The 12865-nt window shown below is 44.1% G+C and overlaps 1 protein-coding gene across 6 annotated transcripts in view; it reads right to left on the bottom strand.

The window, feature by feature from the left end:
- STAU1 (staufen double-stranded RNA binding protein 1) overlaps positions 1-12865 on the bottom strand; it is a 79177-nt gene that overhangs the window by 17792 nt on the left and 48520 nt on the right. For all 6 annotated transcript variants that reach the window (XM_037982658.2, XM_008014542.3, XM_008014553.3 and 3 more), the window contains one exon: positions 4494-4592. In XM_037982658.2, the coding sequence (XP_037838586.1) occupies positions 4494-4592 (99 nt within the window). The remainder of the gene's footprint in view (positions 1-4493; positions 4593-12865) is intronic.

Genomic DNA, 12865 nt, shown 5'->3' with positions numbered 1-12865 from the left:
CAAGAATCGTCAAGATCCCTGGGGCCGGGTGTGGTGGCTCACACCTATAATCCCAGCACTCTGGGAGGCCAAGGTGCATGCCTAATCCTAGCTACTTGGGAGGCTGAGGCAGGAGAATCGTTCGAACCCAGGAGGCAGATGTTGCAGTAAGCTGAGATCATATCACTGCACTCCAGCCTGGGCAACAGAGCGAGACTCCGTCCAAAAAAAAAAAAGATTGCTGGAACCACCGGGGAGAAGGATCAATATCACTCCCATGGCGATCCTGCCAAAAATGCATAACTAGACCTAATTATGAGTAATCCATCAGAAATACCCAAATTGAGGGCCACTGTACAAAAATAACTGACCTTTAAACGTGTCAATGTCATGAAATACAGAGAAAGGCTGACAAAGTACTGCAGATACTAAAGATACTGCAGAGGCTAAAGAGAGACGTCAGCTAAGTGCAAGGTCTGAGTCTGCATCAGACACTAGAGCGGGAGAAACATTTCTATAAAGGACATTATTGAGACAACTGGTGAAACGTGATTATAGGATGTGTATTAGGTAACAGTACTATAGCAATGCTAAATTGCCTCTACTTAATAGATTGTGGTTAAGAGTATGTCCTTGCTCTTAAGAGATACATGTTGAAATATTAGGAGTTAAAGAGTGTATCTGCCACTTTCTGTCAATCCAGCAAAGTAAAAAACAGAAAATAAAATAATATGTATATTTATAGAAAAAGAAAAAGCAGGCTGGGTGCAGTGGCTCACGCCTATAATCCCAGCACTTTGGGAGGCCAAGGTGGGTAGATCACTTGAGGTCAGGAGTTCAAGACCAGCCTGGCCAACATGGTAAAATTCCATCTCTACTAAAAATACAAAAATTAGCTGAGTGTGGTGGCATGCACCTGTAATCCCAGCTACTCAGGAGGCTGAGGCAGGAGAACTGCTTGAATCCGGGAGGCAGAGGTTGCAGTGAGCCAAGATCATGCCGCTGCACTCTAGCCTGGGCAACAGAGTGAGGCTCCAAGGAAGGAGCGAGCAAATATGGTAAAATGTCAACCACTGGTTAATCTAAGTGAAAGTTATACTCATTATTCTATTCTTGTAACTTTTAGATAGATTTGAAATTTTTGAAGTGAAAAATTGAAAAAATGTCTAGTTAAGATAAGTGAGACTATGAAATGGATGTACCTGTTTTTCTTCTTGTTGATCGTTTTTTGTTTTTTTTTTGGTGTCAGGGAGGGAGATAGCAGGGAATGGGGGTAGGAATTCAGCACAGTGGCCAGGAGCAGAGATGTGGGAAGGACCTGGCCTGCTCAAGCACCTATGGACTGATTTTAAAGAACTCCCATAGGTGCCGTCCACACCCAAGGGTGGAGATTCTGAAACACTTCTTCCCACAACAGTGTTTTCCCTGTCCTCAGGTTAGACTTTGGAGGGACAGGTCAGCCACCCTGACAGCTCATTTCAAATTCACCCAGACCCACCCTGGCCCTCTCCAACAGCTTGCATTGTCTGCCCACATCAAGATCCCAGCAATCTAAATCTGGAGGATCACCTGGATTGCATGTGGTATGAGCATGTCACAACTGTCTCCCAATGACCGTATCAATCAGCACCATTACATTTTCTAACTAAAACTGTATGTTTTATCAAAAGTCAAATTGGTGGCTGGGCACAGTGGCTCATGCCTATAATCCCAGCACTTTGGGAGGCCAAGGTGAGTAGATCACCTGAGGTCAGGAGTTCAAGACCAGCCTGGCTAACATGGTGAAACCCTGTCTCTACTAAAAATACAAAAATTAGTCAGGCGTGGTGGCGTGCATCTGTAATCCCAGCTACTCAGGGGGCTGAGGCAGAAGAATTGCTTCAACCCAGGAGGCGGAGGATGCCATAAGCCGAGATCGTGCCATTGTACTCCAGCCTGGGCAACAAGAGCAAAACTCCAACTCAAAAAAAAAAAAAAAAAAAAAAGGTCAAGCTGTATATATTTTCCCAAAAAATCGGTTCCTGTCTTCCCCTATTGAAACACCTAACGCATCTTCCTATATGACAAATTTATTATCAAAAATTACCATGTTCATTTATTCAATAACTGTTTCCTAAACATCTAATACATGCCAGGCACTCTTTCAGCAGCAAGAGAAAGGAAAGACCTTGCTCATAATAATGCAAGCTAGTAAGAAATTCCTGATACGTGAGTTAATGAATATAAGTACTCATGCCACCAACTACATGCAAGCTATGATGAATTACTTTAAAAGATCACCACCAGAGGGCACTCCTACAATTCTTTTATGTGACTACTGTTAAGATTCCTGAACACAGTTGAGAGCCAAATCTGAAACCTTAGCAAAAGTGAAGGTGGAAAGGAAGCAATCTGACCCCAAACACCCCAGAACAGAAACATAAAATAGCAATCTCTAAGTTTCCAGAAATCTCAGTGACTCTGGGTAGCAGCAAAAGTGGTAAGCTTCTCAGGAATCCAAGGCTCTGGCCCAAGCCATCAACTCTGAACATGAGGTGACCCGGGAAGCCAGCCAGGCAACTCCCACTCCCCACAGTCTTGGTAACCCTCCCCAACAACCTGTAAAAATCCACTCTCATGATAGACTAATCTGTCAGCAAGGGAGAAAAGCAACACTTCTCCCCTTTCCTGAATCAGGTGCCAGGGGAGACCTCATGACTCCTTGGGATGCAGCTCCCATCTCGTTCCCACTCAACAGTGAGCCCAAACAGCCATTCTGAATGTCACCTGTCTCAGCCCCTCAGTCCCTCCCCAAGTGCATCCCAGCCTCCACTGATGGAGAGAGAAAGGCCAGGGAGGGAATGTAGGGCCAGGTGAGAAGATTCCAGCCCTAGATCCATGTGGGGACTCTGGACTCCAAGAGAACAGTGTAAACCTGCTCTTGCCTGCTGAGGGTGGAGGGGCAGGAATGAGTGTCAGGGGAATGGAGAGGAACAAACAAGCCCTCACACCTAGGTGTGCCACAGGAGGGAGCCCTGGCAACTACCATCCCACCTCTGGCCCATGGCAGGCAGAGAGGCATCAGCAGGGTGAGGTGAGAAATCATCATCACTCGGCCGAAGGATGGAGCACTGAAGCTGGGTAAGTTTAGGGTGCTAGCATATAGGAGGAGAAGGTATACATCGCCTGTAACTGTAAAGAATACTTCAGAATTATTTTACAGGAATGTAAGCTTCAGATAGGCTTTTTAAGAAATAAGCCACAATCAAGTACATAAATCGAAAGAATCTGCAAAGAATCTGTTGTGGGTCAGATCTTATTTCTAAGGGAAACATTAAACATCCTCCCTTACTGGGCCGGGCACGGTGACTCACGCCTGTAATCCCAGCACTTTGGGAGGCCAAGGTGGGTGGATCATCTGAAGTTAGGAGTTCGAGACCAGTCTGACCAATATGGAGAAACCCCATTTCTACTAAAAATACAAAATTAGCTGGGCATGGTGGCACAAGTCTGTAATTCCAGCTACTCAGGAGGCTGAGGCAGGAGAATCGCTTGAACCTGGGAGGTGGAGGTTGCGGTGAGCTGAGAACATGCCACTGCACTCCGGCCTGGGCAACAAGAGTGAAACTCTATCTCCAAAAAAAAAAAAAATCCGCTCTTACCTCCCTCATCAATTTGGATGGACTATATTGTCTTTTAAGGCAACATATATTAAAGTATACCTTATTTCCCACTTTGCACAGACAACTCATTGATTATTGTTTTTAGAACACAAGGTCTCAACAACAAATGAAATTATTAAACAGGAATTGAGGGCAGACGCTAGACAATGACAAAAACTGAGTCCTGGCCGGGCGCGGTGGCTCACGCCTGTAATCCCAGCACTTTGGGAGGCCGAGACAGGCGGATCACGAGGTCAGGAGATCGAGACCATCCTCGCTAACACGGTGAAACCCCGTCTCTACTAAAAATACAAAAATTAGTCGGTCGCAGTGGTGGGCGCCTGTAGTCCCAGCTACACGGGAGGCTGAGGCAGGAAAACGGCTTGAACCCGGGAGGTGGAGCTTGCAGTGAGTGGAGATCGCGCCACTGCACTGCAGCCTGGGCGACAGAGTGAGATTCTGTCTCAAAAAAAAAAAAAAAAAAAAAAACTGAGTCCTTTTCAAAATTACTCTGAAGAGACCTTTAGGGACCACAAATGCTTCTGAGACTGATCTAAGTGATGAACCAGCCCTTCCAGCCCTCCCTGTCCAGAAGAATACACATGTGAACACTAACACAACCATCTTCAGGCCGCTCAGGAGGTACCCACACCAACTGAAGCCATCATCAACTCTCTACACATCCATAAATGCCCCTTAGTTAGGGGCTCCCAGAAGAGAATAAACACTGCTTCACTAAAGTATGAATCTTAAATCTGGAGGTTCATATTATGTGAATATTACTCCAATGTTATTTAGGGAAAAAAATCACTCTTATGATAAATGCTAACAGGATTTTATAATACAAAATTCCTACATGTAAAATTAGCTTACCTCAAAATTCACAGGCAAGTTCCGTTTAAGTGCAATCTCAAACACTTGACTTATTTCAGATTTATTTAGATTTTCTTCTTCGGATTCTCTTCCATTCACCTGTAAGAATAATTGTTTAGTAGTTAGCTCTTATTAAAATCATCAATGGCCGGGTGAGGTGGTTCATGCTTGTAATCCCAGCACTTTGGAAGGACAAGGCAGGAGGACAGCTTGAGTCCAGGTGTTTGAGACCCTCCTGAGTAACACGGCAGTTTGAGACCAGCCTGAGCAACCTTGTCTCTAAAACAAAAATAAAAACAAAAAAACAAAACTTAGGTGGATGTGGTGGTGGTACATGCCTGTGGTCCCAACTACTTGGAGGGCTGAGGCAGGAGAATTGCATGAGCCCAAGAGGTCAAGGCTGCAGTAAGCCATGACTGTGCACCACTGCCCTCCGGCCGGGGTGACAAAGCAAGACCCTATCCCCTGCAAAAAAAGCACCCATAGACATCCTAGCTGCAATGGTAAACCTTAAAAGCACTGAGTCTTGGCTTTATGAATTTAACCAAGGCCACACACACCTATCAAGTGTCACTGAATTTAAGAAGTTAAAAATATGTATGTCCTATCAAGTTTGAGTCAAATTGTACCTCGTAAGTTCACCATAAACAATCCGCACATAACTGACCTTTGGATATGAGTCAGCCTGACTGTGGTTCAGCAAGATGTCACTGCTGCTCAGAACAGTGACTTCCAAAAGTACTCCTCAAGTAGTGGGAAGCCACATTTTGGAAAAGTCAAAATACAGACAGATACATGTGGGACGTGGCAAATTCAGATTAAGGCTGTCCACCTGAGTATGCAGGCTTATTTGAACATGAATTCCCTGGAAAACCACTTTTTCTTTCTTCCTTTTTTTTTTTTTTTGGAGACGGAGTCTCGCCCTGTCGCCCAGGCTGGAGGGCAGTGGCGCGATTTCGGTTCACTGCCACCTCTGCCTCCCAGGTTCAAGCGATTCTCCTGCCTCAGACTCCTGAGTAGCTGGGATTGCAGGCATGCACCAACACACCCGGCTAATTTTTGTATTTTTAGAGAGATGGGGTTTCACCATGTTGGTCACGCTGGTCTTGAACTCCTGACCTCATGATCCGCCTATCTCGGCCTCCCAAAGTGCTGGGATTAAGGCGTGAGCCACTGCGCCCAGCAGGAAACCACTTTTAAGAGAATGCAGCCAGGTATGGCAGTACACGACTGTTGCCCCAGTACTCAGCAAGCTGACAGTTGAGGATCAGTTGAGCCTAGCAGTTCAAGGCTAGAGTGAGCTGTGATCATGCCTGTAAACAGCATGGGCAACAAAGAGTCTCTATCCCTATAATTAAAAATAAAGAAATAAATAAGGATACGGTGAAACAAAGTACAAAACTGCCACGTATCTCATACTCAACTGCTGTTGGCAACAATACAAGGCACAAACTAATAAAGCCTCCTCAACAAAGGCAGAGATTCCATCTTTCAAACAAGGTTCACTTAAGAGTCTTCCAATCAGGGATGAGATTAAAGAGAAGCAAGGATCTTACTTCTGCGTGCTGATAACATGGATTTTATACTGTGCTGTAGTGATAATAAGAGGAACTAGATAAGCTCAAAACTTATCTAGCAAAGTCCCCCAAAACATGGCAAAAGAGCTGTTTTTCTTCACATTATTGCTTATTTTGTCAAAGAATTTGTAAAGTCCTGCTTCTAAGATTAGAACTATCTGAACAGGAACCCATGGCTGAAACTGCTAAATAGGTAAGGTATAGGACTATCCAAGATGTTACCTGTTGTGGATTTCCTTGTTTATGAGGTGTATTCCACCTACAGTCAACTTTTTTTTTTTTTTTTTTTTTTTGAGATGGAGTTTTGCTCTTGTGTCGCCCAGGCTGGAGTGCAATGATGTGATCTTGGCTCACTGCAACCTCTGCCTCCTGGGTTCAAGCGATTCTCCTGCCTCAGCCTCCCAAGCAGGTGGGATTACAGGCACCCACCACCACACCTGGCTTTTTTTTTTTTTTTTTTTGTATTTTTAGTAGAGATGGGGTTTCACCATCTTGGCCAGGCTATTCTCGAACTCCTGACTTCAGATGATCCGCCCACGTTGGCCTCCTGAAGTGCTGGGACTACAGGCATGAGCCACCATGTCTGGCCCCTGAATATTAAAAGCTGTAACTGGCTGGGCATGGTGGCTAGCGCCTATGATCCCAAAACTTTTTAAGGACAACGTGGGCAGATTGCTTATGCCCAGGAGTTCGAGACCAGCCTGGGCAACATGGTGAAATCCCATCTTTACAAAAAAATACAAATATTAGCAGGTGTCGCACATCTGTGGTCCCAGCTACTCGGGAGGTTGAGAGGGCAGGATCACCTGAGCCTAGGGTGTTGAGGCTAAGGTGAGCTATGATCACAGTATTCTAGCCTCAGTGACTGTGAGACTGTGTCACACACACCAAAAAAAGCTATAATTAAAATTAAAATAAAACAAACTCTAGGTTAAATACATATATAACCAAGGGTATAATACTGGATAAATAAATTTATTCCGAACGCTTTTTGTAATTCCTTCTATCTATCCTTCCATAATCTTTTCTTTCCAATCTGGTTTCAGTGTATCTCACCTTAGTAAAAACTATCTTCATAGCACTTGTGGTGGTTTGTTAACCTACACATATTTGTTTTGTTTTGTTTTTTGAGACAGTGTCTCACTCTATAGACCAGTCTGAAGTGCAGTGGTACAATCATAGCTCACTGCAGCCTCAAACTCCTCACCTCAAGCAATATTCCCATCTCACCCTCCTGAGTAGCTGGGACTACTGGCATAGGCACCACTCCCAGCTATTTTTTCAATGTTTTGTAGAGATGGGGTCTCACGACATTGTTCAGGCTGGTCTTGAACTGGGCCCAAGCAACCCTCCCACCTCAACCTCCCAAAGTGTTGGGATTATAGGTGTGAGCCACCATACCCAGCCCACACTTGTATTTTTGTTTAAATCCTAAGCAGAAAAAGGGTCTACTTCTTTATGAGTGAATCCTTAAAACTGGAAATTTCTTTGTTTTTTTTGGAGACGGAGTCTCGCGCTGTCACCCAGGCTGGAGTGCAGTGGCCGGATCTCAGCTCACTGCAAGTTCCGCCTCCCGGGTTCACACCATTCTCCTGCCTCAGCCTCCCGAGTAGCTGGGACTACAGGTGCCTGCCACCTCGCCCGGCTGGTTTTTTTGTATTTTTAGTAGAGACGGGGTTTCACCATGTTAGCCAGGATGGTCTCGATCTCCTGACCTCGTGATCCGCCCGTCTCGGCCTCCCAAAGTGCTGGGATTACAGGCTTGAGCCACCATGCCGGGCCAAAACTGGAAATTTCAAGCAAGGCGCCTTAAAGGCTGGGGTTCTACAGAAGTTTGGCTTGAAATTTATAGGTTGGTGCAAAAGTAATTAGCAATCTAATAGTTAAATAGATACTAAACTTGAAAAAAATAATAATACTGTAAGCTTGTTCAACAAATGGTGCTAGGAAAACTAGATATCCACATGCAAAATAGTAAGTCAGGACCCTTACCCCACACCACTAAGAACTCAAAATGGATCAAATACTTAAACATAAGAGCTAAAACAGTAAAGCTCCTAGATGAAAACATAGGGGAAAAAGTGTCATGACACTGTATTTGGTGATGATTTCTTACATATGACATGAAAACTGCAGACAACAAAAGAAACAGATTAATATTAGACTTCATCAAAATTTAAAACACTCATGCATCAAAGGACACTATCAAGAGAGTGAAGACAACCCACAGAATGGGCTTTGCAAATCATTTATCTCATAAAGGATTAATATCCAGAATATATAAAGAACTACAACTCAACAATAAAACAACCCAATTAGAAAATGGGCAAAGGACTTACATAGGCATTTCTCTAAAGAAATACAAAAATACAAATAGCTGGCCTGGCGTGGTGGCTCACGCCCGTAATCCCAGCACTTTGGGAGGCCGAAGCAGGTGGATCACCTGAGGTCAGGAGTTCGAGACCAGCCTGGCCAACATGGTGAAACCCCATTGCCACTAAAAATACAAAAAATTAGCCAGGCGTGGTAGCAGATGCCTGTAATCCCAGCTACTTGGGAGGCTGAGGCAGGAGAATTGCTTGAACCCTGCAGGCAGAGATTGCAGTGAGCTGAGATTGTGCCATTACACTCCAGCTTGGGCAACAAGAGCGAAACTCCGTTTCAAAAAAAAAAAAAAAACAAAAAAAAACCACAGTAACACACCTCTCACACCCTTAAGGATGGCTGTTACCAAAAGAAATGGAAATAAGTTTTTGGATATGGAGAAACAAGAAGCTTCCAGCCACTTATGAAAATGTAAAATGGTTGTGCCAGATTTGGATTTTATTAAAAATAAAACACAAAATGGGCAGGGAGTGTGGTGGCTCACACCTGTAATCCCAGCACTTCGGGATGCCTAGGCGGGAGGATCACCTGAGGTCAGGAGTTCGAGACCAGCCTGGCCAACATGGTGAAATCTCATCTCTATTAAAAATACAAAAATTAGCTGAGCGTGGTAACGCACACCTGTTGTCCCAGCTACTTGGTAGGCTGAGGCAGGAGAATTACTTGAACCAGAGGCAGAGGTTGCAGTGAGCTGAGATCACACCACTGCATGCCAGTCCAGTGAGACTCCGTCTCCAAAAAAAAAAAGTAATTTAACAGAAAATGTAAAATGGTACAGTTGTTATGGAAAACAGTTTGGTAGTTCCTCAAGAAATTAAACATACAATTATTATATGATCCAGGAATTCCACTTCTAGATATACACCCAGAAGACCTGAAAGTAGTAACCTGAACACATTTTTATACACCAGGGTTCATAGCAGCATTCATAATAGCCAAAAGGTAAAAACAACCCAAGTGTCCATCAACAGATGACTAGAAAAACAAATGTTTACTATTCATACCATAAAACATTCACCTTTAAAAAAGAAACGAAATTCTGAAACATGCTATAACAAAGATGAACCTTGAAAACATTACAGTAAGTGACATAAGCCAGACATAAAAAAACAAATATCCATTTTTATGAAGTGCCTAGACCAGGCAAATGCATAGAAACAGAAAGTAGAGTAGAGATTACCGGGGATTGCGAGCAAGGGAGTGAGGAGTAACTCTTGAATGAGTCCAGAATTTCTATTTGGAATAATGGAAAGGTTCTGAAAATGAGTACTAGTGATAGTTGTGCAAAACTGAGAATACATTTTAATGCCACTGGTACACTTAAAAATGTTTAATACTAAAAAAAAAAAAAAAAAAGTTTAATACTTTTAGATGTTTATTTTGCTTGAATTTTTTAAAAAGCAGCAACAAAACTGTTTCACACCAAATATTAAGATACCAGAAAAACACAGTATTTATGCTAACCCCAGATTAACTCATTTTTGTGCACAACAGAATAAAGCTTGAAAGCTGTTTCCTTAAAGAGCATCCAGAGTTTTTTTTAAATAGATGGTCTGTTTAAAAAAAAAAAAAAAGGTCCACATGCTAAGAACTGTGCCAACGGGAATGCTCTCCTTATGTGCAGCCAGAACACAATTTGGAAATAAACTAGGTGCTCAGACTGTCATAAGACTTTGAACACCATGTACATGCCCCAATTTTCAATGTTCTGCTCATTCTATCAGCCCAATTAGGTTTAACTTTTATTTTTATTTATAACCTATTTCAAACATACAGAAAAGTACATAATAACGTAACAGGCAATTTCCTGGATTTAACCAATGTCAACAGTTAGGTGCTACTGACATCAGACTGTTTTTTTCTGTTTTAAGAAAAACAATGGGCCGGGCGCGGTGGCTCAAGCCTGTAATCCCAGCACTTTGGGAGGCCGAGACGGGCGGATCACGAAGTCAGGAGATCGAGACCATCCTGGCTAACCCGGTGAAACTCCGTCTCTACTAAAAAAAATACAAAAAAACTAGCTGGGCGAGGTGGTGGGCGCCTGTAGTCCCAGCTACTCGGGAGGCTGAGGCAGGAGAATGGCGTAAACCCGGGAGGCGGAGCTTGCAGTGAGCTGAGATCCAGCCACTGCACTCCAGCCTGGGAGACAGAGCAAGACTCCGTCTCAAAAAAAAAAAAAAAAAGAAAAAGAAAAACAATGAGCCATGCACGGTGGCTCACGCCTGTAGTACCAACACTTTTGGAGGCTGAGATGGGTGGTTTGTCAGAAGCCAGGAGTTCAAGATCAGCCTAAGCAATGAAGTGAGACCTTAATCTCTACAAAACAATTTAAAAATTACCCAGGTGCAGTGGAGTGTGCCTATAGTACCAGCTACTGGGGTGGTTGAGGCAAAAAGATCACTTGATTGATTGCCTGGGAGTTTAAGGCTGCAGTGAGCTATGATCGTGCCACTGCACTCCAGCCTGGGTGGCAAAGCAAGACTCCACCTCTTAAAAAATAAGGCAACAGGCCAGGCAAGGTGGCTCACGCCTGTAATCCCAGCACTCTGGGAGGCTGAGGCAGGCGGATCACTTGAGGTCAGGAGTTCAAGACCAGCCTGGCCAACATGACGAAACCCCATCTCTACTAAAAATACAAAAAGTAGCCGGGCGAGACTCCTGTCTCAAAAGAAGAGGCAATGGCTGGACGCGGGCGTGGTGGTTCATCACACCTGTAATCCCACCACTCTGGGAGGTCAAGGCGGGCGGATCACAAGGCCAGGAGATCGAAACCATCCTGGCTAACGCGGTGAAACCCCATTTCCATTAAAAATACAAAAAATTATCCAGGCATGGTAGCGGGTGCCTGTAGTCCCAGCTACTCTGGAGGCTGAGGCAGGAGAATGGCGTGAGCCCGGGAGGCGGAGCCTGAAGTGAGCCGAGATCGTGCCACTGCACTCCAGCCTGAGCGACAGAGCGAGACTCCGTCTCAAAAAAAAAAAAAAAAAACAAAGAGGAAATGAAGTCCATCTCACTATCATTCCCAGGGCATGATATCCTAGGATATCATTATCCTAGGATAATCACTATCCTAAAGTGAGACTGCATCTTTCCCAGCTGTGTTTTTAAATGAATATATTTTTGTGTTTTGAAAACTCACATACCTCATTCTCAGAAATTGCCTTTATCATTATTATAAATCGAAACTTATAAGTTTACACTGATGACTGTAATCCCAGCACTGTGGGAGGCCAAGGCAGGAGGGTCACTTGAACCCAGGAGTTTGAGACCAGCCTGGGCAACATAATAAGACCTTATCTCAACAACAACAACAACAACAACAAATATTTATTTTTGTTGTTGTTGAGATGAAGTCTCGTTCTGTTGCCCAGACTGGAGTGCAGTGGTATGATCTCGGCTCACTGCAACCTCCATCTCCTGGGTCCCACTGATTCTCCTGCCTCAGCCTCCCAAGGAGCTGGGACTGCAGGCACAAGTCACCATGCCTGGCTAATTTTTTGTATTTTTAGTAGAGACGGGGTTTCATCATGTTGGCCAGGCTGGTCTCGAACTCCTGACCTCAGGTGATCCACCCGCCTCGGCCTCCCAAAGTGCTGGGATTACAGGCGTGAGCCACCACGTCCAGCCAAAAAAAATTTTTTTTAGTAACAATTTATACTAATGAAATGCTCCTTTTCTATTTTATATACATGTATCAAGGTTCCACATAGGACTGACAGAAAACTATGGGTCTACTGCTCAGTTCCACACCCTAAGCCAGTGGTTCTCAACCAGAGCAGCACTACAATCACTTGGGAGCTTCACAAGTTCAGATACTGGAGCCTGCTCCAGACAACTGAACTCAAATTTTTGAGGGCATGGCCTGGATAGCAGTTTTATTTATAGTATTTGTTTATTTTTTAAATAAGTCCCCAGGTGACTGGAGTTGTGATTCACTGCTCTAAGCCACTGCTTCCAGAGGAGTATCATTAGGAACAAAGCAGCCAGTAAAATAAAAATGCAAAAACCACATATTTGAAAATGAAATTATATTGCTCTTTTACATAGTTTTTGTTTGTTTTTTGAGACAGGGCCTCAGCTCTGCTGCCCCGGCTGCAGTGCAATGGCATAATCAGAGTTCACTGCAGCCTTGATCTCCCAGGCTCAAGCAATTCTCCTGCCTCAGCCTCCACAGTAGCTGAAACTACAGGTACTTGCCACCATTTTTTTTTTCCAAGGATTTTTGGTAGAGGTGAAGTCTCTCCATCTTGTCCAGGCTGGTCTCAAACTCCCGGGCTCAAGTGATCCTCCCACCTCGGCCTCCCAAAGTGTTGGAATTATAGGAATGCGCCACCACGCCTGGCTCATTAAAAATTTCCTATTATCCAGACTGACAAAATGTTCCAAGTAGGGAGGCAGCAAACGGTTCAA

The sequence above is a fragment of the Chlorocebus sabaeus genome, chromosome 2, assembly GCF_047675955.1.
Source record: "Chlorocebus sabaeus isolate Y175 chromosome 2, mChlSab1.0.hap1, whole genome shotgun sequence".
NCBI classification, from domain to species: domain Eukaryota; kingdom Metazoa; phylum Chordata; class Mammalia; order Primates; family Cercopithecidae; genus Chlorocebus; species Chlorocebus sabaeus.
The sequence above is the reverse complement of the archived record's forward strand: the minus strand, read 5'-3'. Positions and strand labels throughout refer to the sequence as shown.